Below are 27,900 nucleotides of genomic sequence, written 5' to 3'. Positions count from 1 at the left end.
AGTAATTTCTGAAGGAACTTTATGTTAAATACAACGAACTCCCATACCAATGCTCATAAAGGAAAACACTACTTAGTGAATTTAGTTTTGAAAGAGTGATAGATCATCGTGGAATTCCACAATTTAACAATTTAATTTTATAAAACAGGTTAACCTTTCTTTACAGGGCCTCACATGATATATGTAATATTTGTGTACAATTTTTGGTTTTTCAACGGCTTTCGAGCACGTTAATAGTTTCCGCAACAAAATGTCCAAGTTCAGAACAAAATGATGAGACGTTGAGCTTAAAAATCTATTTAATTTATTTTTTCAAATGTGTATGTATTTCAAGTGTTTATGACAGGAACCCGTGTAACGTGGGTTCCTGTCACCATGGCATGGGGCGTCCTTGGGTTGCGGATCGAGAAAAAGGCCTCTAGATATAGCTGCGAATATCCTAATAAGCAGTCGCGGACAGACAAGGATTGGTCCTCCAGCTTGGAGGTTTGGGTAAGGCTAATAACATCATTCTTTATTTAAAAAAAACACTTGTTTAGAAACATTCATAAAAGCCTCGGACAAGGACTAACTTAGCACGACCTCAGCAAAAGAAAATGGACATGAGATTTGGAACATGGAATATTAGACGTCTTTATACGGCAGGCGCGTTAGAATTCCTAACAAGTGAGTTAGAGAAATACATGATGGACCTAGTAGGGGTTCAGGAAGTTAGGTGGGAAGGAAATAAAAATCATCAATTAGGAACAGGATTTTTCATTCACAAACGAATATTACCAGCAATTAAGCGGGTTGAATTTGTTACTGACAGACTTTCTTTTATTACTCTTAAGGGTCGATGGTGTGATACTGTTTTAATTGTTCATGTCCCAACAGAAGATAAGGATGACGATATAAAAGACAGTTTTTACGAAAAAGTGGAACGGATATTTGACCAACTCCTGCGATACCATACGAAAATTACATTAGGGGATTTCAATGTGAAGGTAGGACGAGAGGATATTTTCAAACCGATTATAGGGAAAGAAGTCTGCATTAAGGAAAGTAATGACAACGGTGATAGACTCGTGAACTTTGCAACATCCAAAAACCTAATCGTGAAGAGAACAAAATTCCCACATCGCGACGTTCAGAAATACACTTGGACCTCACCAGACGGAAAAACACAATCAAACTGATCACGTTTTAGTAGATAGAGGAAGACAATCTAGCATAATTGATGTCCGGTCGTTTAGAAGGGTTGATTGAGAGTGACCTGGTAGCAGCGATAATAAGAGAGAGAGAGATTATCGTCGAATAAAGGAAATATTCAACGTCCGAAAACGGAGAGATTTAATTTAAAGAAATTAGATGAGAGCCAGGTAAGAGAGGAATACCAGATTGAAGTTTTGAACAGATTCTCGGCTTTAGAAGATTCGGAGTTTACTAGTGTTGAGGATGCTTGGATTGAAATTAGAGTTAGCATTAAAATTTCAGCAAAAGAACAATTGGGACACGAGGAAATACGTAGGAACAAACCATGGTTCGACCAGGAATGCATTAAACTAGCAGAGAAGAGAGAACAAGCAAAATTACGTTGGCTTCAAAATCGGAATGAAATAACTTCACAAAATTTCGTAGACATCAGGCGGGAAACTTCCAAAACTTTTAGAACAAAGAAACGCGATTTTTTGAAAGCTAACATTAAGGAACTTGAAGATAATAGTAAAAATAAAAACATGTATAAGGGAATCAACGAATTTAAGAAAGGGTATCAACCTCGTGCTTATATATTAAAGAAAGCTGATGATACAGTTCTCACTGATACGGACAGCATCTTAAACAGATGGAAAGATTTCTTTGATGATTTGCTGTACACGTAGCCAAAAACTAATGTGAGTGGAGAAAAGGAGATACACACCGCAGAACCATATACTCCAGAACCCAACTGCATAGAAGTAGAAACCGCTATAAAGAAACACAAATCCCCGGGTTTAGACGAATTTCCGGCTGAGTTAATTTTAGCTGGAGGCGAAAAATTGTGGAACAAGATGCACAAACTCAATCTCCTTATCTGGAACAATAAAGAACTGCCACAAGAGTGGAAAGAATCAATCAGTGTTCCAATTCACAAGAAAGGCAACAAAACTGACTGTAATAATATCGAGGCATTTCTTTTGTCAACATTCTATAAAAATCCTTTCAAATATTCTATTAGCAAGATTGACTCCATACGCAGATGAAATTATTGAGATTATCAGTGCGGATTTAGACGAAATCGATTAAGTATCGACCAAATATTTACCATCCGCCAAATACTCGAAAAGAATTGGGAATACAATATCCCGGTACAACTATTTATTGATTTTAGAACGGCGTACGACTCTGTTAGGAGAGAAACATTATACAACATTCTTACAGAACTTGGAATACCGAGAAAGCTAATTAGATTACTTAAGATATGTTTAAATGAATCCCAAAGTTAAGTCCGGGTAGGAAAATTTTTGTCCACGAGCTTTCACGTCGAAAATGGCCTCAAACAAGGAGATGCGTTGTCGCCATTATTATTCAACTTTGTTCTGGAATACGCTATAAGGAAAATCAAAGATAGCAACCAGGACCTAGAGTTGAACGGTATTCATCACGTTATGGCATATGCTGCTGATATAAATTTAATAGGGTATGACAGGAGAATAGAAAGAAATGCAGAGATCTTATTAAACGCTTGCAGGGACATGGGTTTAGAAGCAGGGTGGAAAAAAATCATGATTTTTTTCAAAAAAATCATTTTTGTTGATTTTTTTGATTTAAATCGATTTTTTTGATTTAAATCAAATCTTTTTCTTCGTATAATACAAGTTGCGAACTGAAGAAAAAGCATTAGGAATTAGTATTAAATGTTAATTATGCCATTTAAGTTAAAGTATTGGGTTTTAATTTTGAATTAATTCCCAATCGTTAACCTATTTCAATCCCAAACAATGTTTCTTAAGCATTAAGGAAAAGGTACAGCAATGTATATCAACATGACACTTTTCTTTTCACGAAAGTTACTGATATTTGGCAGCGGCATATTTTTAAGTAATTGGAACTAGCTAGCGGCACGAAATACATATAAAGTACATAAATTTCGCCTAAAATTAACTAACTCACTCTATGACCTATGGAACCCGGAGGTTCAAGCCATGTTCACAAAAGCTCTCCTAACTTCTATCCTTAGTCAACTGAATCCAGTTTCTATTTTGTATTCTTATTTCTGCGAGATACATCTTAATATTATCCTCCCATCTGCGCCTAGGTCTTCCTAATAGTCGTTTTCCGATTGGACTTCCAGTTAAAACTTTGAAAGCGTTCCTACTTTATTCCATTTTCGATAAATGTCCTGCCCACCTGAGCTTCCAAGACTTGATGACCCTAACAATGTTTGGCGAATGGTATAAATTATGCAGTTCCTCATCATGAAGTTTTCGCCATTCCTCATTTCCGTTCCTTTGGGTTCCGAATATTCGTTTCAGAATTTTATTCTCAAATACTTTCAGTCTGCGTTCTTCCCTCAGCGTAAGCGACCATGTTTCACAACCATACAGCACAACAGGCATAATTATCGTTTTATATATTTTAAAGTTTCAAATTCCTCGACACAATTCGCGACGATAAGAGATTTTGAACTGAATAATAACACGAATTCCCTGCTTTTAGTCGATATTTAATTTCTTCGTGAATATCGTTTTCTCCGATGGCAGAACTTTCTTTGTCTTTATGCGATGAGCTTTTGTAAGTCAAAAATTTTCTGCAGGAATTCCAAAATAAAAAAAAATAAAATAAAAAATCAAGATCAGTTCCAGCGGAAGAAGCACTTGTGATTGTTAAAAATATGCTTTATGTGACGTGAAAAACAGTTCAAATGCGAGTTGTCCGTGCATTTAAGACACCTATACATAGCAGGCACGTTTTTATACTTTTCTGTTGGCTATTTTATTTCCTCTGACAATTTTTCCTGCACAGGCGCGGCAAATTTTCTGCGATCACATCGCAAATCGCGGCATGTTCTCCAATGGGGTCAAGTATCCACTTTATCAAACGTATTATTCGATATTTTAACGCATCCAAAATTTGTCGTATTACGATCCCGAGCAACTTCTATGTATTTAGTACATAAATTTTGCCCAATTTTTTTTTTGTTTCGGGGAGGGGATCGGACCCCCCTAAATACGCCCCTATTATCGGGAAACAATCAAATAGACATAGGCACAAAATAGTTTTTATCTTAAATGTCCATATTGATTTCCCCGTTGGAATAGAAATTTTAAAAGCCTGTGTTACAAAGAGAAGAAAGCAGGGTTCACCCGTAACCCGTTCAAATGGGATTTTCCCTGATCGTTCCCTACATAATACTCGTTTTCATACTGTGCTTACATACATTTGAGTCTCGTTGTATTATGATTATTATCTTCCATAATCGAAATAACAGAAGAAAAACGGGATTTTACTTACTTTCACTTTAAAATAATTCATTTCGGAATTTGATTTAAATCAACGATTTTTATTAAAAAAATCAAGTGATTTAAATCTTGATTAAAATCGTGATTTAAATCAGACTGATTTAAATCAATCCACCCTGTTTAGAAGTAAATGCAGAGAAAACTAAATACATGGAAGTGCGTCGGGACCGTAATACGGCAAATTATGGATGCGTTAAAATATTAAATAATGCTTTTGATAAAGTAAATAATTTCAACTAGCTAGGATCAATATTAACAGACGAAAAGCATATTCCCGAAGAAATTAAATGTCGACTAAAAGCAGGGATTTCGTGTTATTATTCAGTTCAAAATCTCTTGTTGCAAATTCTGTCGAGGAATTTGGAGCTTAAAATATATAAAACGAGAATCATGCCTGTTGTTCTGTATGGTTGCGAAACATGGTCTCTTACTCTGAGAGAAGAACAAAGACAAAGTATTTGAGAACAAGATCCTGAGACGAATATTCGGACCCAAGAGGAACGGGAATGGTACATAGTATTTAATAATCTATGATACACAGTATTTAATGATAGCAGAGAGAAAACAATGTCTAACATACATAGAACTACTATTGAACATATATACATGAAAGACATTTAAGACTACGAATGATGAAGGTTTATTCATTTTTTGTTTAATGTTAGCCTAATTAATACAGTAAAACCTAACTATGTTACTACTATCGGTTCTATTTAAAAAGTAACCAACTTACAGATAAGTTTATTTTGAAGAACTATTATAAATTGTAACATACTAATGGAATACTTCACTCGTACCTATGTACGTTTGTAGTTTATGAATAATGCATAGCAAAAATGACAGCCAAAGTAGCGCAGTCGGTAAGTGTTTACCTACCAACCGTACGGTCCGAATTCGATCCCTAATGGGGGCGGAATTTCTTCCTCGATTCAAAACGGCTTAGGGGTCCACCTAGCCGGAGTGTGGTGTTGACTATATTGCTTCCAGTGTGTATAACGAAGTCAAGAAAATCTGGATCCTTACATTCACATCGTCTGTCCCGAATGGAATGCATCGTTATAAGTTTGTCTTTTATATAGTAAAAATTACTTCTGCAATACAAAAAAAATGTAATAAATATTTCAATTTGCCATTTGCACTCTTTGATATAAATGTAATTTCAACATACTTATTACCTACCAAAAGTTAAAAAAAAAAAAAAAAAGTGCATTCTGTATTCCTCTCGCCCTTCCTCTATGAGAATGGATGCATACAAGATCCTCAGTTCAAGAAAATAATGTATCTACACTGTCTCACCTATGTAAATAGCGAAACACCAGAAAAGGTTCGTAGTTGTGGATTGTGGATTTAAGAACAGTCAACAAGTTTTAACCAGTAAGTAGTGCGATGAAATAAGAAGCTATGATCGTGAAAAATAAATAAATAATAATAATAAATTCGAAATTTGAACCGATTTACAAGTACCATGATTACTACATAACGAAAAAAAAAAAAAAAATATTTTGGAATGTCCATTTACCTGTTCGTCCTGGTGTAAGATTCTCCAGGTTATTTTCTCAATCTTTTTTCCTACTCCAAAAATAAGGATAGTATACTGAAGGGTACAATTTTAATTTATTCGAAAACTGCTCGAACGGTTTTGTTCATATTTTGAATACAGTATATTTTACATTAACAATGCTACATTATAGAATAAACCACATCTCTTGAAAGAATACGCAAGGAGATTTCACTCTTGGCGGTAAATTTATTAAAGGATATCTTCTTCAAAAACTGCTGAAATTTTGATCATATTAATACAGTAAAAATTATTCTATTACTTCTTTCGAATATTTGAATAATGAATTGTTCAAATTTTAACGGCATTTGTTTATCTTTCTTAAATAAATATTTATTAAGAAGACTACAAAATAAAATAAGTTATCTTGGATCCTCACACCGCGAAGTAAATTCAAAAAAATACGTTACAACATTTAAGGAAGTGTACTGAGCATGAGGAATATATTTAGTGCTAAATTAATGTGATATGATTTGAGTTTAACGTCCCGTCCCGTCCCGCGGACATACAGCTTAACGTAGGAATAAGATCACATGAACTCCGGCCTAGGTATTTAACCCAGGTTTCCCACGCCAAACGCGCGTACGCTATGCTAAAGTAATGTACTATTCATTAATTCTCCCACTAGTTTCAAATTTCATATCCACCTTGTACCGTAACTAATTTCTCACCATCACAAAATCAATCAATTTGTGTAAATCTCTTAAAAATATCCACATATTTACCTGTAACAGGAAGATGTTGCTGTCGATCCTGCGACTGCAAGGTTTGTGAAGGATTGACCAGAGCATGTGGCGGTGGAGGCGGAGGGGGATTGGAAGGCGGAGCGGGAGTGGGCGTTGGCGCTGGGGCAGGAGTTGGAGGTGGTCCAGCAGGAGACTGAATATACTGAGGATAGACAAAACGAGTTGTCTGTTGACCACATGATCCAACGTTTCCAGCTGGAGGTACAAAGTAGACAGGCTAAAGAAAGAAAGAAAAGTAATGTTGTTCACTCTGCTAATATACATATATTTCATATTTATTTACGTGAGCAGTCCCAGAATTAGTCGACTTGACTTCTAGATCGCAGCTGTTGCGTGAAAAAAAAAAAAAAATTGTTTGAAAGTACCAACCTTATAAAGCTTAATACGTTATGCTATTCAGTATTAGTTTGGCAGCCATCAACAATGAACGCTCTCAGTAAAAAAAAATGGGTCATTGTTATGTGATACAATACTTTCATTTGAAAGACCTAAGTTCAACGAATACCAAAGCTGAGCTAAATTTTACTAGATTTTTCTCCTTTATTTACAATAGTCAATAATTTAAACGAAGCTGCACAAGCTGCAAAGACGAACATCGCAGTGGTCGACCAAATGAGGTGACCACGTCAAATATGGAAAAAGATCCAGAAAATGGAATTGGATAACCGTCAACTGAAAGTGCGAGAGCTAGCAGATCCTGTAAGCATTTCAAAACGTGCTGTACATCGTATATTGACTAAAAATTTGGATATAAGAAAGCTGTGTGCAAGATGACGCCGCGTTTGGTCACAATGGAACAAAAAGCATCGTGAGAATGTTTCAACCGAGTGTTTGGCGATGTTTCGCAGCAATAAATCATACTTTTTTCGTTAATTCATAACCATGGATGAAACATGGATCCGTCACTTCACGCCTGAGAGGAAGGAATAGTCAAAACAATAGACTAAAAACGGATAATCGGCTGCAAAGAAGGCGACGATAGTTGCATCTACTAGCAGTCATAGCGTCAGTTTTTTGAGATATGTGAGAATTTTCACTGATTTATTATCTTCAAAAAGGAAAAACAATCAACGGCGAAAATTATGCGAACTTATTCCAGCGAGTGAATGATGAAATAAATAAATAAATAAATAAATAAATAAAACAGGGCCGCATTTCGCGAAAAAGAAAATGCTGTGTCATCAAGACGACAATACACCATTTTACACATCCGTTATTGCTATGGCCAAAACCAATGAGAAAGTTTAATTTGCTTCCTCACGAACCTATTCGCCAGATTTAGCCTCTCAGATTATTTTCTCTTTCCAAACTTGAAAAAACTGCCAACAATGAATAGGTGCTGAGGTTAATGGCTATTTTTAGGATCTCGACGGTTTAGACTATAAACGAACGGGGTATCGAAGCTATTGAACATTGCTGGGAAAAGCGTATCGATCTAAAAGGAAATTGTTAAGAAAGAAACATTCCCCCCCCCCCAATCTTATCTTTATTAGGATCGTCCTCATTTCATTGTTTCTCTGACCAATTTTGTAAATTTTCATTTTAGCTTGATATTTGAATTTTTATGTTCACACTTCAGAATTTTCAGAAAACTACATAAGCTTTATTATCTTCTTTGGTTCCTCTCGAGTTTAATGTCCATCTCAACATCAAAAGTAAGTGAGATATAGACAAGAGTTTGACATGGAATCCGGACCACACATACTACTACCGATCCAACCAAAATTTTTCGCATAAAAGGTGATCTCGTATATATGATTTGTAGTTTTTGCCAATTAAAATTACTTACATTACTGAAAAGCAAGTATAAAGATATCAGTAATAGGAACTCTCTGCTTTGTATTGTGATGCAATGGTTTGTTTATTTCTAACATTATTACAAAACAATGTTATGTGAACTCATTCAAAAGACAAAAATCTAACACTGTAATAGGGTTCCTTCTTATTTGGTGAACACGAAGTCCATGAATTTTCCAGGTTCCGATTTATAAATTTCTAGGTCTATATATAATGTAAAAAAGCAATTATATTTTTCAAAACGAGAAGTGGATTCCTTATTTACTATGTATATAAATGTATAGTGAGAGAGTGTAGGCCGAGAAGTTTTGCTACATAAACTAAGTTATTTATAAAATACTCCTACCAAATAGCCGGGTAAGATAAAAAGAAATGAGTTTTGAGATGTAAACATCTGTACCTAAATTCCCTGACTATTCGAAGTCTATTCAGTTTTATGGAATTTTGTAACTTTTTCAGAACTGGTTTAAGTGTAAGCTGAATTGCCTGACCTTTCTAGGATTTCCAGATCGGGGGAAACCCTTATAAGTGCAATTCATTTAAGAAGAGCGAAAAGATAGAACAGTTACTATCTTGTTCTCTATTACCTTTTCTTTTCCATTCACAACATACGCAAAATCTATTTTTGGTTTAGTCAAATATATATTACACAAAATATAGGAGTGACAAAATGTATTATCCTCTACAGCGAAGTTTTTCGAACTTTCTCAAGTAGGTACTCCGTTTTATTAGTCACATTCTACGGACCACCCTACTGTTGTCGCATTCGGATTTTTTTTTTTTTTGTTTAACATATACCACAACACTTATACACAAAATAGTATTAATTCTCTTAAGTTTATTAAAAAAAAGAAAAGAAAAGAAAAGAAAAAGAGTATATGTGATTTAACAAATTGCTTTAGCATTTTTCCCCTTAAATGGGGTTTTTCACCGAATAGCAGTTTGATATGAAAGAAATATGCATAATAATTTTAATATTTTAACACATTTTGTGTTTTTAAAATAGCAGATCTGAATTATTTTGATTTGCATTTTTAGAAAGAATACAAAGTTAACATATGCAAATATGAAAAAAACATCTCTTCAAACAGGTTATTAACCATTGAATCTAATCAGTTTATTATTATTATTATTATTATTTTATAAATATGTACTATGTCCACTTCTGGTAACAAAAATTGGGACTGCTTTCCAACGACTAAATACAAAAAGTTGCACCTAGATTCTTATGTCCTTCAAAATTCATTACAAGGAAAATTAATTTTCCTCCATTCTGTTACAGAGCAATGTGCGTGTTCTCTAGAAGAAATATATCTGGACATTGTCTCCAAGTAAATATTCAGGTGGCATGTAAAAAACTAGCATATTATATATACAGGGTGAGTCAAAATAAGTGTTACAAGCCAATATCTCGCGAACTATTCATCATATAAGAAAAATATTAAGAGACAATGTACAATACAGAGGGGCCTCAGAAATGAGTCAAACATTAGGTTTCCCCCGCCCCCCATTTTGGGGGGAGGGGGGTGAACGTGAAATTTTTAAATGGGAACATAGGTCGGGTGATACCTCGTTCGAAAGAGCTTGAAAAATTGAACAATTTTTGTAGGAAACAATTTTTGATATGGGGCACCGTTTTCAAGATGGGCCCCAAAAATGGTCCTGTATCCGATAAAATTTCCACTACTTATAAATAAGTGTTACAAGCCAATATATCGCAAACTATACATCATATAAGAAAAATATTAAGAGACAATGTACAATACAGAGGGGCTTCAGAAATGAGTCAAACATTAGGTTTCCCCCGTCCCCCATTTTGGGGGGAGGGGAGTGAACGTGAAATTTTCAAATGGGAACATAGGTCGAGTGATACCTCGTTCGAAAGAGCTTGAAAAATTGAACAATTTTTGTACAAAACAATTTTTGATATGGGGCACTGTTTTCAAGATGGGCCCCAAAAATGGTCCTGTATCCGATAAAATTTCCACTACTTATAAATAAGTGTTACAAGCCAATATCTCGCGAACTATACATCATATAAGAAAAATATTAAGAGACAATGTACAATACAGAGGGGCCTCAGAAATGAGTCAAACATTAGGTTTCCCCCGCCCCCCATTTTGGAGGGAGGGTAGTGAACGTGAAATTTTCAAAGAGAACATAGGTCGAGTGATACCTCGTTCGAAAGAGCTTGAAAAATTGAACAATTTTTGTAGGAAACAATTTTTGATATGGTTCACCGTTTTCAAAGTGGGCCCCAAAAATGGTCCTGTAGCAGATACATATCAAAAATTGTTTCCTACAAAATTGATCAATTTTTCAAGCTCTTTCAAACGAGGTATCACTCGACCTATGTTCTTATTTGAAAATTTCACGTTCACTCCCCTCCCCCGAAAATGGGGGACGGGGGAAACCTAATGTTTGACTCATTTCTGAGGCCCCTCTGTAGTGTACATTGTCTCTTAATATTTTTCTTATATGATGTATAGTTCGCGAGATATTGGCTTGTAACACTTATTTATAAGTAGTGGAAATTTTATCGGATACTGGACCATTTTTGGTGCCCATCTTGAAAACGGTGCCCCATATCAAAAATTGCTTCCTATAAAAATTGTTCAATTTTTCAATCTCTTTCGAACGAGGTATCACTCGGCTTATGTTCCCATTTAAAAATTTCACGTTCACCCCCCTGCCCCCAAAATGGGGGACGGGGGAAACCTAATGTTTGACTCATTTCTGAGGCCCCTCTGTATTGTACATTGTCTCTTAATATTTTTCTTATATGATGTATAGTTAGCGAGATATTGGCTTGTAACACTTATTTTGACTCACCCTGTATATCATCAACAGAACAGTAACAAATGGAAAAGGCTAATGGTCATGCGCTCTTGGTCTGGTGGATAACAATTTGCGTGCTAATGTTTATTTTCAATATGGATTCGAATCCTGGTTGGGCAAGCTTTCTTCTTTAAATAAAGAATCTGTATTTTACTGACAAAGAGCATTCATGTTTGAATCAAGGAATTTATATACACATACAGGAGGTAGAAAAAAATATATATCTAAAAACACTTCATACAGGACACGTAAGGTTAGCCCTCCACTGTACAACACGTGCTGCAGTTGCCGATCTTTTTTTGTTTTCAGTGTGTCATGTGGACCTTCCTCTTCCGTCAGCAGTAACCAGTTCACCTGTGAGTGTCGTGGTGTGAAAGTGGTGCGGTAAAATGGGCGACCTGACAGACTTCCAAAGAGGTATGATCGTTGGTGTCCGTCTGGTTGAAGCTTCAGTGGCAACAGTGGCGAACATTGTGGGGATATCGAAAGGCTGCATCCAATGTCACGAGGGCATACACAATTCATGGGCAAATGACGTCTGCAAAGCACAACAGTGGTCGAAAGACGATCCTGTTAGATGGGACCGGAGGGCATTAAAACAGATTGTAGCCAGCTTAAAAAAAAAAAAAAAAAAAACGCAATGAAAATTACGTTTGAACTCAATTCCGGCCTACAGAACCCGGTTTCATCGAAAATAGTACGACGGGAACTTCATAAAATGAAAATTCATGACAGACTGCTATCGCCAAACCCCTGGTCACACCAGTAAATGCGAAGATGCGTATCCAGTGGTGCAAGGACCACAAGGTGTGGACTCATGAGCAGTGGAAACACGTAATGTGGTCCGATGAATCGACCTTCACCTTGTTTCCAACAACCGGTCGTGTTTACGTATGGAGAACACCGTCGTGGCCTATGATACAGACTGTCTGCTCCCAACTGTAAAGCGTGGCGATGGTTCTGTTACAGTATGGGCAGTGATATCATGGTTTTCTGCAGGTCCCATCATAGCCCTACATGAAATGATGAATGCTATGGCGTATGAGGCCATTTTGGGGGATCAGGTTCTACCCATGGCCCAAATATTGTTCCCTGATGGTGGTGGCATCTATCAAGATGATTTGGTACCCTGTCACGCTGCAAAAACGGTGAAATCATGGTTTGAGGAGCATGACCAGGAGCTATCACACCTCCCCTGGGTCCCACAATCACCAGATCTGAACATCATTGAGCCATTATGGTCTGAGTTAGAAAGGCGTGTTCGGTCTCATTACCCTCCACCAGCATCCCTTAAGGAACTGGACCATGTTTTGGATGAACAATGGTACAAAATTCCACACACCACGATTTAGGAGCTGTATACGTCCATTCCACGTCGGATCCAAGCTGTTTTGGACTCAAAAGGAGGCCCCCACACCATACTAGGTATGATTTTCACACTTTTGCAAACGTTTTAGATTTTTTTGTCCACCCCTGTATATCATAGCTATGTAATATAGTACATCAGAACCTATATATTAAAAAAAAAACAACTCCTTTTCTTCTTGTCTCTAAAGTTTATTTCGGCGTGGGATATCCATATTAGATTATCTGAGGGAGCTCATGTGGTTCATATTCCATGTTAAACAGTATGGCCAGGTCTTATATAACCTCGGTGTTGAAAAGGAAGCTAAACCTCAATAGAGCACAGTCTAATGTTTACTCTTAAACAGAAGGCAATACGGAAAGACGTCCATTCTAGAAACTACTTCCTTAGTAATTCGCGAAAGCAGGGGCGTCATTTCTGGAGAGCAGGCGGATAATATATATGCGTTACATTTTAATCAATAGTATAATAATATATTACTGAAAAACGTGAAACTACGAATATCGAAGAGTCCCCCTCGCACAAGCCAAACCTGAAATGACTAATACGGGCAAGAACAACTGTGTATGTAAAGTAGACGTTAAATTTTACCCAATACTAACGAAAGTGTCTTTCCTGCATACGGCGGGAAGATGTAATAAATTTAAAACTAGAAATTTGAATATTGCATTTTTTTTCTTTTTTTTTTTTTTTTTTTACAATCCTGAATCAGGTATTTTTAATGAATAGATTGTAGGAATGCTGTTAGAAGAATCCTACTTTCTTTCAATCGTCAGATACTACAAGGTAACTTAAAAGGTTTTTTGCAGTTTTTGATGTCTCATTAATCATCCGCTTACAGAGAGGAAACGAAATGACGCACATGTCTGCCAAGTGATCGCGAGTTTGTCTGGCCATCTATCTACAGTTACACAGGCACGTTTCGCACACACAACAGTCATAACTCGTCCAGTGTTGAAGAAAAATGGAGGTATCGAAGCAGCTTGTTCGCATGTATTTCTTGTATGACTTTAAAAGTGCGCCTGTAGCTGCCGCATCAAGTTGCCGCATATACCATACATTTGGGGAGAATGCTGTGAACGAACGCACTTCCAGGTATTGGTTCCAGAAATTCCGTTCAGGAGATGTGAGCCTTTCGGATGAACCTCACAGTGGACGACCACGTTGGATGACGAAGCCCTGAAACCAACATGGAGGAGGACAGTGATCTAACATGTGATGAACTTCAGAAAGGTTTCATGTTTCCGATGAAATAGTTAAACTGCATCTGCATGGAATAAGGAAGTCATACAAGTTAAGCAAGCGGGTACCCCACACATTGTCGGCAGCCAACAAGGAACAAGGGGTGATTGTGTCTTTGCTCACTCGGCACCTAACACACTCATCTTTGATCGCTTGCTCACTGGGAACAAAGTCTACGTCACCAGTCTCTATGATACTGCCAAGCGTACGTTGGTTGTCGCCACATGACCCTGTTCCTCACAACTCAATACTACTTCTGCACCTACGAAAGGTTATTCTCTGTATGGTGGAACTGTCGGTAAGTGGTGCATTACGAATTCCTTCCACCTGGTCAGACCATCACTGCTGACTTCTACTCTTAGAATTGCAAAGGATGCAATGTGCATTGTGGCAAAAGGAGCCGGCATTGTTAAATCACAAGGGTGTGCTGTTCCTGCACAACGTGAAGCCACATGTGGCAACGAGAATCCGGGAGACCCTTCAGCAACTTAGCTGGAAGATAGTGTCAAGAACCATATTCACCGGACCTTGCGCCAACAGATTATTACCAGCTTTATTCCTTCGACAACCACCCCCGTAAAAGATCTTTCACAAATAAGGGAGAACTGCGGAATGCACTCACGAACTTCTTTGCATCCACGACTGCCGAATTTTATCACCAGGGTACTGTGCAGTTGCAGGAGCATTGGCAAAAGGTGTTGGAAGCTGATGAAGATATGTACCGTCCGTTGTAATGCTCTTTGTTCATCACTGCTATAGAATGGCAAAAAAAATTTTTTTGGCTACCTTGAATTAATTTAAACTGCGTAAGGGTTATTTAAGAACATAATGAAACATCAGCATTATTCTTACATTTTAAATATTCCGTAGAATACTGTTATTTAGTTTAACGTCCCAAGTTTACGTACGGAGGTTAAAGGAAGCTCTGTTAATGAGATAGAAGATAATGGTAGAATGAACAAAGTACAAGAAAACGAGAGAACTGAACACCCACGCTCATGGTGCTGTCAACTACAAAGTTGAGGGACCTTATGCACCAGAGAAAGAAAAATAAAATGAAATCTTTCAGTTTAACGCCCCACGATTATGCTTGCTACGCTAAGGGGGAGAGATTATTAAGGCAAGTGAATGACGGACCACCACAACGTTACTTAGACGGGGACTGAAAAAGGAACTCCACGCACTACAGGTAAGCGCTCTACCACTGAGCCACCGTGCCCCCTCACATCAGAAAAAGTAACAAACAAATCACTATGTTTTGTAAAGATTTATAATTTCAAAGACTCTTTTCATTGTGTTTGTATGTTAATTTTGAGTTCCTTGCTGAAGAACTTCACAGCAAATAAACTGCAGAAATCTTTACTTTCCTAATGTAAGACCCCAGTTTTTTTTAAAAAAAAGAAAAGTAACTCGTCTTATGTGCAGCAAAACTTATTTAAGTGTTTGATTTATTTTCTGCTAAGTTGTAATACTGGCATTATAATATAAGTAAATGAAATTTTGCTCTGCTTCCTGAAATATAGCCCCTCTAAACCTCCTATGGAAAAGATGGGTTGGATGAATCACAAATACCAGAAAATAGCACCACGTTTTCGAATATTCTTGCTTTTACCCTGCTGATTTTTTTTTCAATAAATAAATAAATAAATAAATTACTCGTTAGTTTTGGCTCCAAGGAAAATAACTGAACAAAAACAGGTTTTGGAGACACTCGAACTGGCAGTGGAACAATTACTAAACTGCATGAAGCAGATGGTTCATCACTGTAGTCTGTCTGTAGTTACGATATTTTCTCTACTTCCATCACTTATTTAATCTTCTAGATTATAAATAATTATCACATTTGTGACTAAAAATTACGGTAATTTTCCATATTAGCTATTTTGTTTGTCTAGAATGTCATATGCATACTGCAGTATTATCGTTCAATTTCCATCCACGATTGTTGCAGAAATGCAGATAAAAACAGTCAGACCTAAAGGAGATTCGTAAGGATCTAGGGTTAATTTTTTGGATAGTCTCTGGAAGGCAATCCCACTATTTGTGACCAGAATTGTAAAATATCACTGTTTTCATCTTCCAAAGATTGAACATTTTGAGCTTGTTGGGAGATATGAAATGAGGCTAGATTGTCATGGATTTGTAATGTTATTGAATAATGGAACATGACTATTTTATGTTATTCTGCTGCAAGGTTTACTCATTATTTGCACAGCATAAAACCTTGCAACACATTATCGTAGTATAGGGATGTGCCATTATTCAATAACATTGTAAGTCCGTAGCCATCTAGCTTCATTCTATACCTCCTAACAGAGTTCAAAAAAATAATATTCGGTCCTAATGCCAGTCGATAATGAACGGAAATATTGATACTAGTTTTCGTTGATTTTAATCGAAATAGTCATATACAAGTGGATTTACCGATTCTAGTAAATATGGCATCTTGTGAGCGATGTAAATCAATACAATCTGCTTAACAATTACACAATGTAACAAATTGCAATGTCACAAAAACTGTTTTCGAAAATGTGCGCGTCCTTTATGTATTTTGACCTCCTGAATTCGAAAATGATACTCAAAATATTGTACCACCCACAATTTTGGCTCAAATCGCTTACATTTGCAATTGATGACAATGTAATATAATGATATTATAATATATACGAAAACACCATATGAAGCTCAGAAGTGGCGCATCGCATATCAACAGTTAAGCCACTAGCGGCACAATGAACGGTCACATTGGAAATGGCGCTTCCTGTTCGTCACTGTGTTGTTTGACGAAGGAAGAACGTGTTAGTGTACAACGTCTACCCGAGGCTGTGTAAACTCTCCTAACAGTTTTGTTATATTTGTGGTGAACTTGTGAAGAAAAAAGACTGAAGAAACATGACTGATTTCGTTAAAAAAAAATAAAAAAAAATAAAAAAATAAAAAAATAAAAATCTACCATGTCTATTTCGGAGTGAAACTAGGCGACATAAACAAACCATGGGCTCCACAGGTTGTGTGTGTAGAAGATTTACGACGGGCGTCAGGAAAGAAGAAGTCATTACGATATGTCATCCCCATGGTCTGACGGGAGCAACAGAATCACACCGACGACTGCTACTTCTGCTCTTGTAAGGTTACTGGTTTCAACACGAAAAAAATATATATATATATATATATATATATATATATATATATATATATATATATATTTGGTCTAGGAATTAATTCGTGCGGTTGGTACGCACACATTGAAGCTGTAGTACAAACACAAAATACATAAATACCTTAAGAAAAATATTGTCCATCGCTAGCCACCACTTTCGCCCATGTCAGGCAATGTACGGATTCCGTGGCGAAAGAAGTCCTCATCCTTGGAAGCGATCCAGTCAGAGACCCATGTTTCGATATCTTCTGAAGAAGTAAACCGCTGTCCAATCAAATCGTTGTTCATGCAATCGAACAAGTAGTAGTCCGAAGGAGCAACGTCTGGTGAATACGGCGGGTGGGGTAAAACTTCCCATCGACATTTTCTAAATAGGTTTTGCGACATGTGGGCGAGCGTTATCATGTTGAACAATAAGTTTATCATGTATGTTCTCCCATTCTGGTCGTGTTCTGGCCAGAGCTTGCTTCAAGCGCATTAATTGTCGTCGATAACGTTCTCCATTCATAGTTTCACCCGGTTGCAGCAGCTCATAGTACACCACACCTTTCATATCCCCCATACGCACAGCATAACCTTTGCACAGTGAATATCTCGTTTTGGTTGTGATGGACCTGGTTCACCTGGTTTCACCCAGGCCTTTTTTCGTTTAGGGTTCTCGTAATGGATCCACTTCTCATCACCTGTAATAATTCGATGCAGAAACCCCTTTCTGCTCTGTCGTTGAAGCAGCAATTCGCAAATGGTTTTTCGTCTTTCAACGTCTCTGTCTTTCAATTCATGTGGAACCCAATGTGACATCTTTTGAATCATTCCCATGGCTTTCAAGCGTTTGGAGACTGTTGTTTGATCAACGACTAATGCTGCTGCAAGTTGTTCCTGCGTTTGACACGAATCCTGCTCGAGCAATGCTGTCAATTCTTCGTCTTGAAATTTTTTTGGCTGTCCAGCTCGCTCTTGGTCTGCCAAGCCGAAATCACCACTTCTAAACCGTGCAAACGACTTCTGACACGTTCGCTCAGCTAGAGCATGGTCACCATACACTTCCACCAAAATACGATGACTTTCAGTCGCACTTTTCTGCATGTTAAAGTAATGCAGCAGGACACCCCGCAAAAACACTTTATCAGGCACAAATTGCGCCTTGTTCACTTAACTACAAACTGGTGTTGTTGACGCTTTAATCCACTGCCCTATACTACGAACGATACGCGATGACAGGGGTTTGCAACACATGTGTGGATACACGGAACTGTGGGACGCTCCGTTCGTTGCGCCATCTCTTGTCCACCCGCACGAATTAATTCCTAGACCAAATATATATATATTGTGTATCCGAACAACATTCGCTCAGCGATTCGTCCTGTTCCACATGACGCGGTTATATCTATAGCACAGCCTTCGCAGACATCAGATACGGATGACGTTGATGACAGATACCGTGCAGGAGATGCAGAATACTGAGTTTGAAGTAGACATAGATGAGGGCCCTATTCTGTTCACTCAGTAAGATCTAAATGATTTAGTCCGTGATCTGCGACTGACAAAGGACAAAGCAGAGCTCCGAAGGTCGAGACTGCGTGAAAGACCCGTTACATTTTACAGACAACGAGACTTAATATTCACACAATATTTTGCTCAATAGGACTTGTTAGTGTACTGCAGTGATGTACAAGTTTTGATGGGTCAGTTGAACATTCCGTACGCGCCAGGTGACTGTTGACTCATCCAAAAGAAGCCTGAAGGCAGTTCTGCTGCACAATGGTAATATGTATGCCTCAATGCCTGTTGGCCATTCTGTGCACCTGAAGGGAACATATGGCAACATGAAGGTGCTTCTTACCACCATACATTATGAAGATCACAATTGGATGGTGTGTGGTGATTTGAAAGTGTTGGGTATTCTTCTAGGACAACAATCAGGATATACCAAATTATCTTGTTTCATCTACGAATGGGACAGTCGGGCTCGTGACAAGCATTGGGAGCACAAACAGTGGCCCCGAAGGTTGGAATTGGTTCCAAGGGACAAACATATCAAGCGTGACCCTCTAGTGGAAAGAGAGAGAGAGAGAGAGAGAGAGAGAGAGAGAGAGAGAGAGAGAGAGAATACTCTTGCCACCTCTGCACATCAAATTAGGCATAATGAAGCAGTTTGTCATGGCATTACCTAAGTGTGGCAACTGTTTCATATATATCTATGTAACAAGTTCCCCAATCTGTCAGATGCTAAGTTGAAAGAAGGTATGATTACTGGTCCCGATACTCGCAAACTAATGTTGGATGAAGGTTTCCTTCATTCAATGAATGCCGTGGAGCGAGAAGCCTGGACTGCCTTCAAGTGTGTGGTTCAAAACTTCCTGGGAAACAATCGTAGCCCAGATTATATCGACATAGGTGAGAACATGCTGAAGAAATTCAAAATGCTGGGATGCTCAATGAATTTGGAGTTACATTTTTTTACATTCGCATCTTTACTTTTTCCCTCCAAATCTGGGTGCTGTAAGTGAGGAACAGGGTGAAAGGTTCCATCAGGATATCGAGGACATGGAACGACGATACCAGGGAACTTCGGATGATGGGTGATTGCGTTTGGACGCTTCACCGTGAGCACTAGGAAATGCCGTATAAGGGGAAAAGCAGGGGCCACGCTATAACCAGACGAAAGCACGGAATGAATGAACTTAATGCATGTTTTGTGTCACATTTTCTGTATGCATCTGTTCACTGTGTGCATATTTCAATATTTTGTTGTTTTGAACTTATATTCTACTTCAGCATGATTCGCGTTCTATATATATATATATATATATATATATATATATATATATATATATATATATATATATATATATATGTAATACTTCAATGTGTGTTATCAATAATGGCAAAGTATACGATTTGTGGTAAAACAGTGGGTGATAGGATGTTTTGAGTGTCATTTTCGAATTCAGGAGATCGAAATACATAAAGAACACTCATTTTTGCGCAAAACGTTTTTTCACTGTTGCACTGTGTTATGTTTCCTTCTGTATTATTTTTCGTTAAGTGAAGGAAATTTACTAATGATTCCTTAAGTGCGGATTTACAGGTCTTTTGTATAAATCGTTACATTGAGGACCAAAATAATCCTCATGCGAAGACGTAAAATCGGCCTTAATACTTGTAGATAATTAATTGAAGGTTAATCACGAATATTTTATAATAATACATCTGCATAAGCTATTAGAATTTTTATAATCTTTACCTTATTAAATTGTATAATCTATACCTGTTTGAGATTCTCATAGTGTTATACACATTTCTTTTTTTTTTTTTCTAATGCTAAATCTACTGTAAGAGAACCTCAAACACCAATTAAGGTCCGCGGATCCCACTTTCAGAAACTAATCTAAACCCTTTTACGCAAATCCATATGAAGACTATTATTTTAAAACCAGGGTCTAATAATAAGTTGAAATATTAAAATTTAAAACTTCTGCAATCCCAGAAATAATATGGAAGGAAATTTACAAATCCCGCTTTTGATTATTCAAAACCCAGACAGCATTACAAATGACGATATAAGGTCGAGAAAAAAATCCTTGAGGTTTTGTAGTAAGCGTTCTTAAACAGAAGTGACCCTGTTCGTTAAGAATGATAATATAAATACAAACAAGGTTCTTACGTTATCTACATTACAAACTGATCCAACTGTCAATGCAACATGTTCAAATGCTGTAAGTTTTGCGGGAAGTAGACGGGAATTAAAATCTAAGTCGAAAAGATTGAACTATGTGAATATTTGGTCTCTTATCAATAACTTCCACATTACGAGAAGTCTTGAGATTGTATCTCTAATTTTAAGAAGACGTTTTTTTCTAATTACACCAAACGGTACTTAATTTGGTTCACACTTCGAAGTCAAGAAAAGAGTTTACGTAGATAGGAACTACACACACACACACACACATCTAAAACCACACAGCACATAAAGTTAAAGCATTGTGGCAACTAGATTCAAATACTGATTTGTACTTAGACAAGGGGTATGAAATTGACAGGTCTTATTATGTAATTTTATTTATACTGCAGGAACAGACTTTTCTCAAATTATCTTCTTAAATTAGTCTCAATTGATTACGCAAGACACTTGAGCTATCTTACAAATAAACACGAACTTACCTTGCTTTTCTCTACACTGTTATACATATATTCAAAACTAATCATCATGTTTTCTCTGCTTTTATTAGCAAAACTGTCACGTAACGTAAAAGAAAGGGAAAAAGTAAGATAAATGGGAATTATTGTATCTAATTGTAAACGTTAATTATTCCCATTAATTTTATAGTTTTTATCTCCATTATTACTTTCTTTCTTACCTGCACTGGAGCAATGCTATTAGGAAATAAAAGAACTTTACTATAAAGTTTCTTTTTAATAAATTCGGAACAGTGTAAAGAACGAGGTAAGTACTGTTTGAGTTTACTTGGTCTCAATGTATCTGAAATTACTTTATTAGTAAATATATATAAAACGCAAAGGGCCTGTGACACATCCATAAGGTGTCTGGGACACAACAACCGATTTTGATGAAAAAGGGTAGACTAATAGGACACCTTGCAAAACTAATGTAACTAACAGGAATTTGTCGAAAAAGCTGCAGTTTCTGAGATACAGTCAATTCATTAAAGATGACATTTGTCGTGATATCTCGAGAACGGATCCTCCGAGATCAAGCAAACTTTGTAAGCCATAGTAGATACAGGATAGCTTTAAAATGAAATTAAAACGAATTGGCTGCACCTGCGCAGAATGCACAAATAATTGTGCGCATGCGCACATCTCGAAAACGTGAAGACTGCGATATATTTTTCTCTTGCTTAGTTTGAACTATATGACAAATATAACATAATGCAAGAAAAAAACTAGACTCAAAGGTGAGCGTTTTCAAGCAATTGAGGTAAGATGATGATGGGGTGGTCTGCCTCCGGACACCCGCCTCTAGTTACGCACTACGTCTGGCTTCTCAGTCACACATTTCCATTACACCTGTGTAGAAGTCATATAGTTAATGTTAATAGTCGCCATATTCGGGTCGTAATGATATCAAGTACTGTAAGTCATCAATGTAGCACAACAGTAATACAGTATTAAGAGAGCGTAAAGATAAACTATCAGGCCTATTGTAGCGGTCTATTGGAACACGTCAGTGTGATGCAGGCATTTATGCTTCAAAGAAACTTGCAAAATCATAGGCCATAGGGTTACCTATATACAGTTAGTGTGGTCATGAGACGAGACATTTGGGGTAGTCTCATCTCGTTGAGTGAAACAGTCTCGTCACAAAAGTATAGCCTGGTTCCAATTAGGGATGGGCAAATCCAGTTTTTATAAAAGACGGAAACCAGTTTCTAGAAAAACCGAATTCCGAAAAAGCCGACATTGCGGTTTTCTCCAAAAACCGGTTTCATTTCCTTCAAAGCTGGTTAGTTTTTCCACCGAAACAGGGTCCGTTTTCTCCAACACCGGTTCGGTTTTTTCCACCGAAACCGGTTTCGGTTTTCTTCAAAACCCGGTTCGGTTTCTCACCAAAACTGATTTCTGTGAAAACTTTTAGAAAACAAAACTATTTCTGTGGAAACGGAATCGATACTATTCTGGTCACAAATAGAACCAATTTTAAAAAAACGGAACCGGGTTTGAAGAAAACCGAACCTGCTTTGTAGAAAATGGATAACCGGTTTCGGTAAAAACCGAACAATTTCGGTTAAAACCGGTTTCGGTGAAAAATCGGGTTTTTGAAACTTCAAAATCCGGTTTCGGTTTTCCTAAAAACCGAAAACCGGAAAACATGTTTTTGTGCCTACCACTAATTTCAATAGATCGCGACTATAGGCCTTATAGTTTATCCCTACGCTCTCTTAATACTGTGTTACTGTGTTGTGCAACATTGAGGACTTACAGTACTTGATATCACTACGACCCGAATATGGTGTCTATTCTGTATTAACGTTAACTATATCACTTCTACACAGGTATAATGGAAATTTGTGACCGAGAAGCCAGACAGAGTGCGTAACTAGAGGCGGGTGTCCGGAGGCAGACCACCCCAACATCATCTCACCTCAATTGCTTGAAAACGCTCACCTTTGAGTCTAGTTTTTTTCTTGCATTATGTTATACTTGTCATATAGTTCAAACTAAAAAACCACAGTCTTCACGTTTTCGAGATATGCGCATGCGCACAATTATTTGCGCATTCTGCGCAGGTGTAGCCAATTCGTTTTAATTTCATTTTAAAGCTATCCTGTATCTACAATGGCTTGCACAGTTTGCTTGTTCTCGGAGGAGCCGTTCTCGAGATATCACGACAAATGTCATCTTTAATGAATCGACTGTATCTGAGAAACTACAGCTTTTTCGACAAATTCCTTTGCAAGGTGTCCTATTAGTCCACCTTTTTTCATCAAAATCGGTTGTTATGTCCCAGACACCTTATGGATGTGTCACAGGCCCTGTAAACCCATTGTAAGTCTAATAATACTTTACAGTTTTTGCTTAACTTCTGCTGCGTATGTATAACGATCAGCCGAGTAACCTCGAAGAAATTCGTACTTTGGTTCTATATGAAAATAGATTAAATTAAAATGAAATTTATCATCTTTCGAGATGACACCAGCTAAGATATTTTAGTAAACAATATAATTCAATCAAAAATACCTGCACTGGACTAGTTTGGGGCTGGCCGGGCCAATAACTGGGATACGCAGGAGCATACGTCTGTTGTGGATTTGGTGGTGCAACAGGTGTAGGGGGAGCTCCTGGATGAACAGGGGTTGAGGTTACTTGCTGCTGCGTTGTATCTCCACCCGCACCTTGATCGGGAACTGCACCTGAAGTCAGGCTCATTCCCATAAAATAACCACTGAGATCAGTTACTGTGATATTGCTATCCTGAAAATATAGAAGATGGCAACATTATTACAAAAGTAAATATCACCTGAGGAGGAAAGAATAAAATACTTCCTCTAGCACTTTTTGGTTTGGCTATTTTAAGTCTGTTGAAACAGTAAACTTTATAGTCAACTAAATACAGATGATGTTTGCGATCTATAATTGCGATTTCGAGTTGTACCTAATTCAGGAAATTTCATGACAGCATCTCCGATGACTGCATTTTTGTCCCCGCATTCTAGTTGATACCCAGTATCTAAGTTTCCATCGGAGGAGGTTGGTATGCAGTATAGAGTAAAAACCAACACTCTTCACACTTTCCCAGGCCATAAATGGTGTGGGATTTCCGCTGTACCGATGCCTGTTTGAGGAAATTGAAGGCACAAAGCCTATCGGTGAGGCATTCGGAGATGCCACTGGAATTTGGGTGAAGGAAAGGATTTCTTCTGTCGTTTGTAGAAGGCAGAGGACTGTCGAATAAGAATATGGCTAGGTGGCTTGTTTTGATGCAATATACCTGATTTGTCTCCTTCCCATATAGACAAAGAATGATATTACAATAAATTGGTGTCAGGACAATAGTTCGATAATAATTAAAATTTACTTTGACAGTTTTGGCGACAAGACGCATCTTCAACTTCCACTGTTACAGAAATCAACCAAAACTTCCACTACATTTCCCGTACCATCTCTCGAATTCTTTCACACCACGTTCTCTGTAGAAAATTAATGTAGTCTGTTGCAGTCTTACGATAAACATAAGCGTCCAGAATGACAACCTATTTCTCCTTGTTGCATACTATATGACTCATCGAGTTGTCGAAAATTGATGCTAATATGTGGCAAGAACAATATACATTTCCGGGTGCTATCGGAACACTTGACTGTACACACGTGGCAATGAAGAAACCTCGTATTTTTGGAGACGAATACGTTAGTAGGAAGGGGACGCACATGGTGTGAATAACGCAATCAGATGCACGTGCTTTATGACGTGACTGGCTGGACTTAAAAAAAAAAAAAAAAAAAAAAAAAAAAAAAAAAAAAAAAAAAAAAAAAAAGGAAACAAAGGGGGACAGTGCCTGATTTCATTCTTAAAAGCCAAACAATCAACAAAGACCTTGGACAACACGTGATATTCACTTGTCGTGTTAATCTTGATATTGCTGGACTCGAATCAGCATCCATCAGCTCCAATAGGTTCGTTCCCATGGTTTCAGTATTACTTTTCCTTTTTTTTTTTTAAATCAGTTTTTCGTTTCATTCTCGCTCGAATATTAAAGATTTTCTTTTGAATTTATGTCTCAGTGGTTGACATTTCATTGCACTTCACTGTTATTACTTTCAAAGCTTCGGCTTTCCCTCCTTTACTTTCTAGAAGCTGTGACTTTGAAAATTCTTTTATAAAATCCACAAATGCACTTTGATTTAAACTGTCGTTGCAAGTTCTTCCTTCCATGGCGTTTAGGATACTGCTTATAGGTTAATCACAACGAAATGATCGCCCAGGAGATTGGAGAAATGAGGAATCACTCCTTTTATTGATTGACTCACTGCTACGCACAGAGGAAACGTGAGTAAACGTTAATAAATTTGGAGCAATCTCGACCTGAGCAGTGGCTTGCTTTATTGATACGAGATTGAGGGAGGAGATTATTTTAGTTGTAGTTACTCCGATTCTCGAGCAGGACTTCTCAGGAGTAGTTACTCATTTTCATTGATATCACCCATTATGTTGTACATTGTCTTCGAAAACATTCTAACACAGCTTCCAATACCTCTCATGTACCTGCTGAGAGCCTGTACTTTCCGAATAGTTGGTATATGGCTCGCAGCAGGACGTAGGTGGTTTATTTCTGGCCAACAGGAGTCGCCCACACTTATCGGCTTTTCTGCTCCTTTTAAAACACATACCACGTCATTCTTTGGTACAGAGAATCCATGTTTCGCGTAGATCTTTATTATTGCACTATATTGAATCAGTGAGTAGAAAAAGAAGAAATTCCCCAACACGTTACTTTTGAAAAACGAAAAGTAAAACTGCCTTACCGGAAATACCTTGCTTACGTAAAAATATATGTATGGGAGATTTGTAGCGTATGTTAAGACCTTTCATTTCCCAAAATTCCAAAAACGTAATGGGATTGGATATTTAGTTGTGGAGAAATTGTTATCGTGGAATGTTATCCTTTATTTTTGGAATAATGTTCTTTTTCTACTCACCGATTCAATTGTATTTGGTACCGGAAAGCGCCGTTATGTAGCCTTCCCAACAGCGGATCGGTCTTCAGTGCCATTCTTCAACACGAACGTTCCCCACACCTGTCACGGAAAAATAAAGTTTAACTTATCTCTATGATCATTCAGTTCGCGCTATTATCGCTTGTCATAAAGATCGCAAAACAACATCTGAAGTATAACTATGATCCTACAATCAATATATGGGCTAACTGGTACCAACTATGCATGTACGAAACGTCTAGTTTTTAATTATATAACCCTTTTAAAACTTATTTCCATTAAAACTGGTTAAGAATGTCATTTCAGTACGATAAAATCTTGGTATACATAATAATACATCAATTAAGGATTTTTCTGCATTAATATGCAGTCAAGACACAGGTAAGAAAGGAAGAATAGAATTAATGGAAATGAAGACAGAATTAATGGGAATAATTATCGCTAAAAGAAACGTGAAAAAAGTGGAGAGAGAGAGAAAGGTAATCCGAAGCAACTACATATTTCACGTCACGTCATAGTGTTCTGTTACATGAAGTTGTGTAGTTGCTTCGAATTACCTTTAATTCCCTTCATCTTTTCCACATCCTTCTTTTACAGTTTTATAACCTTTTTCCGACTTAAAAGTAAGCTGATGAGTACTGTAATCCTCGAAAACATTCTTAGTTTTCATAATCACTGCAGTGAGTATAAAGCATTCTTTTGTTTACTATTGTGACTATTATCATTGTTCGCAAGCTATACTGTTACGGAAGTTAATTATTGCACGTAAGTATCAATAAAACATTGATTTCATACTTAAGTCAAGATTTCACAACGGAAAAAATGAACTAGTCGGGAGAAAGGATTCATGTATGGGTGTCAACCCTATCATGCCTACTTATAGTCATTCTCTCTACAGATTCAAGAATACATCAAATTAAATGAATTCTGAGTAATTCTACGTATTTTCATTTCAGCTACAAAGAGAAAATAAAACTAGTTATCTACCTGAACTTAGTATTCCATATAAATTTAGTTTCATATTTATTGTAATTCATAGTAGATTAATTTTGCCGAACTTTATTTTATTATTATTATTATTATTATTCAGTGGATCGCTTCTCGGCCTTTGGCCCCATGGTCGCTCTATTATCATAGGATTTCCTTTGTTTCTGGCAATTACCATCTTGACCGACTGTCCCTTCCTCCTAGAGGACCAATGAGATTTTTTCTTTTAACTTTGGCCGGTTGGGGCTGATAACACCGTGAGCTGTTAGTCAGCCATTCACAGTAGTTACGTCGTTCGGTCGTGCTACAATGTTTGTGTGCTGCAGTAGGGCTCTCGGTGGCTAAAAAGGGAACTCTACATCTTTCTTTTCTAACTCCAGCCAACAACTGAAAGGTCGTGAGGTCTTCATTTCTTTTAGATCCTCTGGCAGGTCAAGAAGCGTCTTTTTTGAATTCATTAATTTGTCTCCACTCTGGCCAGGGAGTGTGAATTTTTTCTTTGCTTTTGTTGTTCTTTCTTAATATTTAGTTTTTGTTTGATGGCACCT

General features: G+C 37.3%; 1 protein-coding gene across 1 annotated transcript in view; it reads right to left on the bottom strand.

Annotated features, from left to right (window-relative positions):
- enc (R3H domain containing protein encore) overlaps nucleotides 1-27,900 on the bottom strand; it is a gene marked incomplete at its 5' end in the record, with an annotated part of 313,145 nt that overhangs the window by 48,489 nt on the left and 236,756 nt on the right. The window contains 2 exons of the mRNA XM_081735830.1: nucleotides 6,765-7,002; nucleotides 23,891-24,124. Of these exons, the coding sequence (XP_081591956.1) occupies nucleotides 6,765-7,002; nucleotides 23,891-24,124 (472 nt within the window). The remainder of the gene's footprint in view (nucleotides 1-6,764; nucleotides 7,003-23,890; nucleotides 24,125-27,900) is intronic.

Source organism: Thermobia domestica, chromosome 13, assembly GCF_964235325.1.
Source record: "Thermobia domestica chromosome 13, izTheDome1.hap1.1, whole genome shotgun sequence".
NCBI classification, from domain to species: Eukaryota; Metazoa; Arthropoda; class Insecta; order Zygentoma; family Lepismatidae; genus Thermobia; species Thermobia domestica.
Note: the sequence above shows the minus strand (reverse complement) of the source record. Positions and strands in the feature narration are given on the sequence as shown.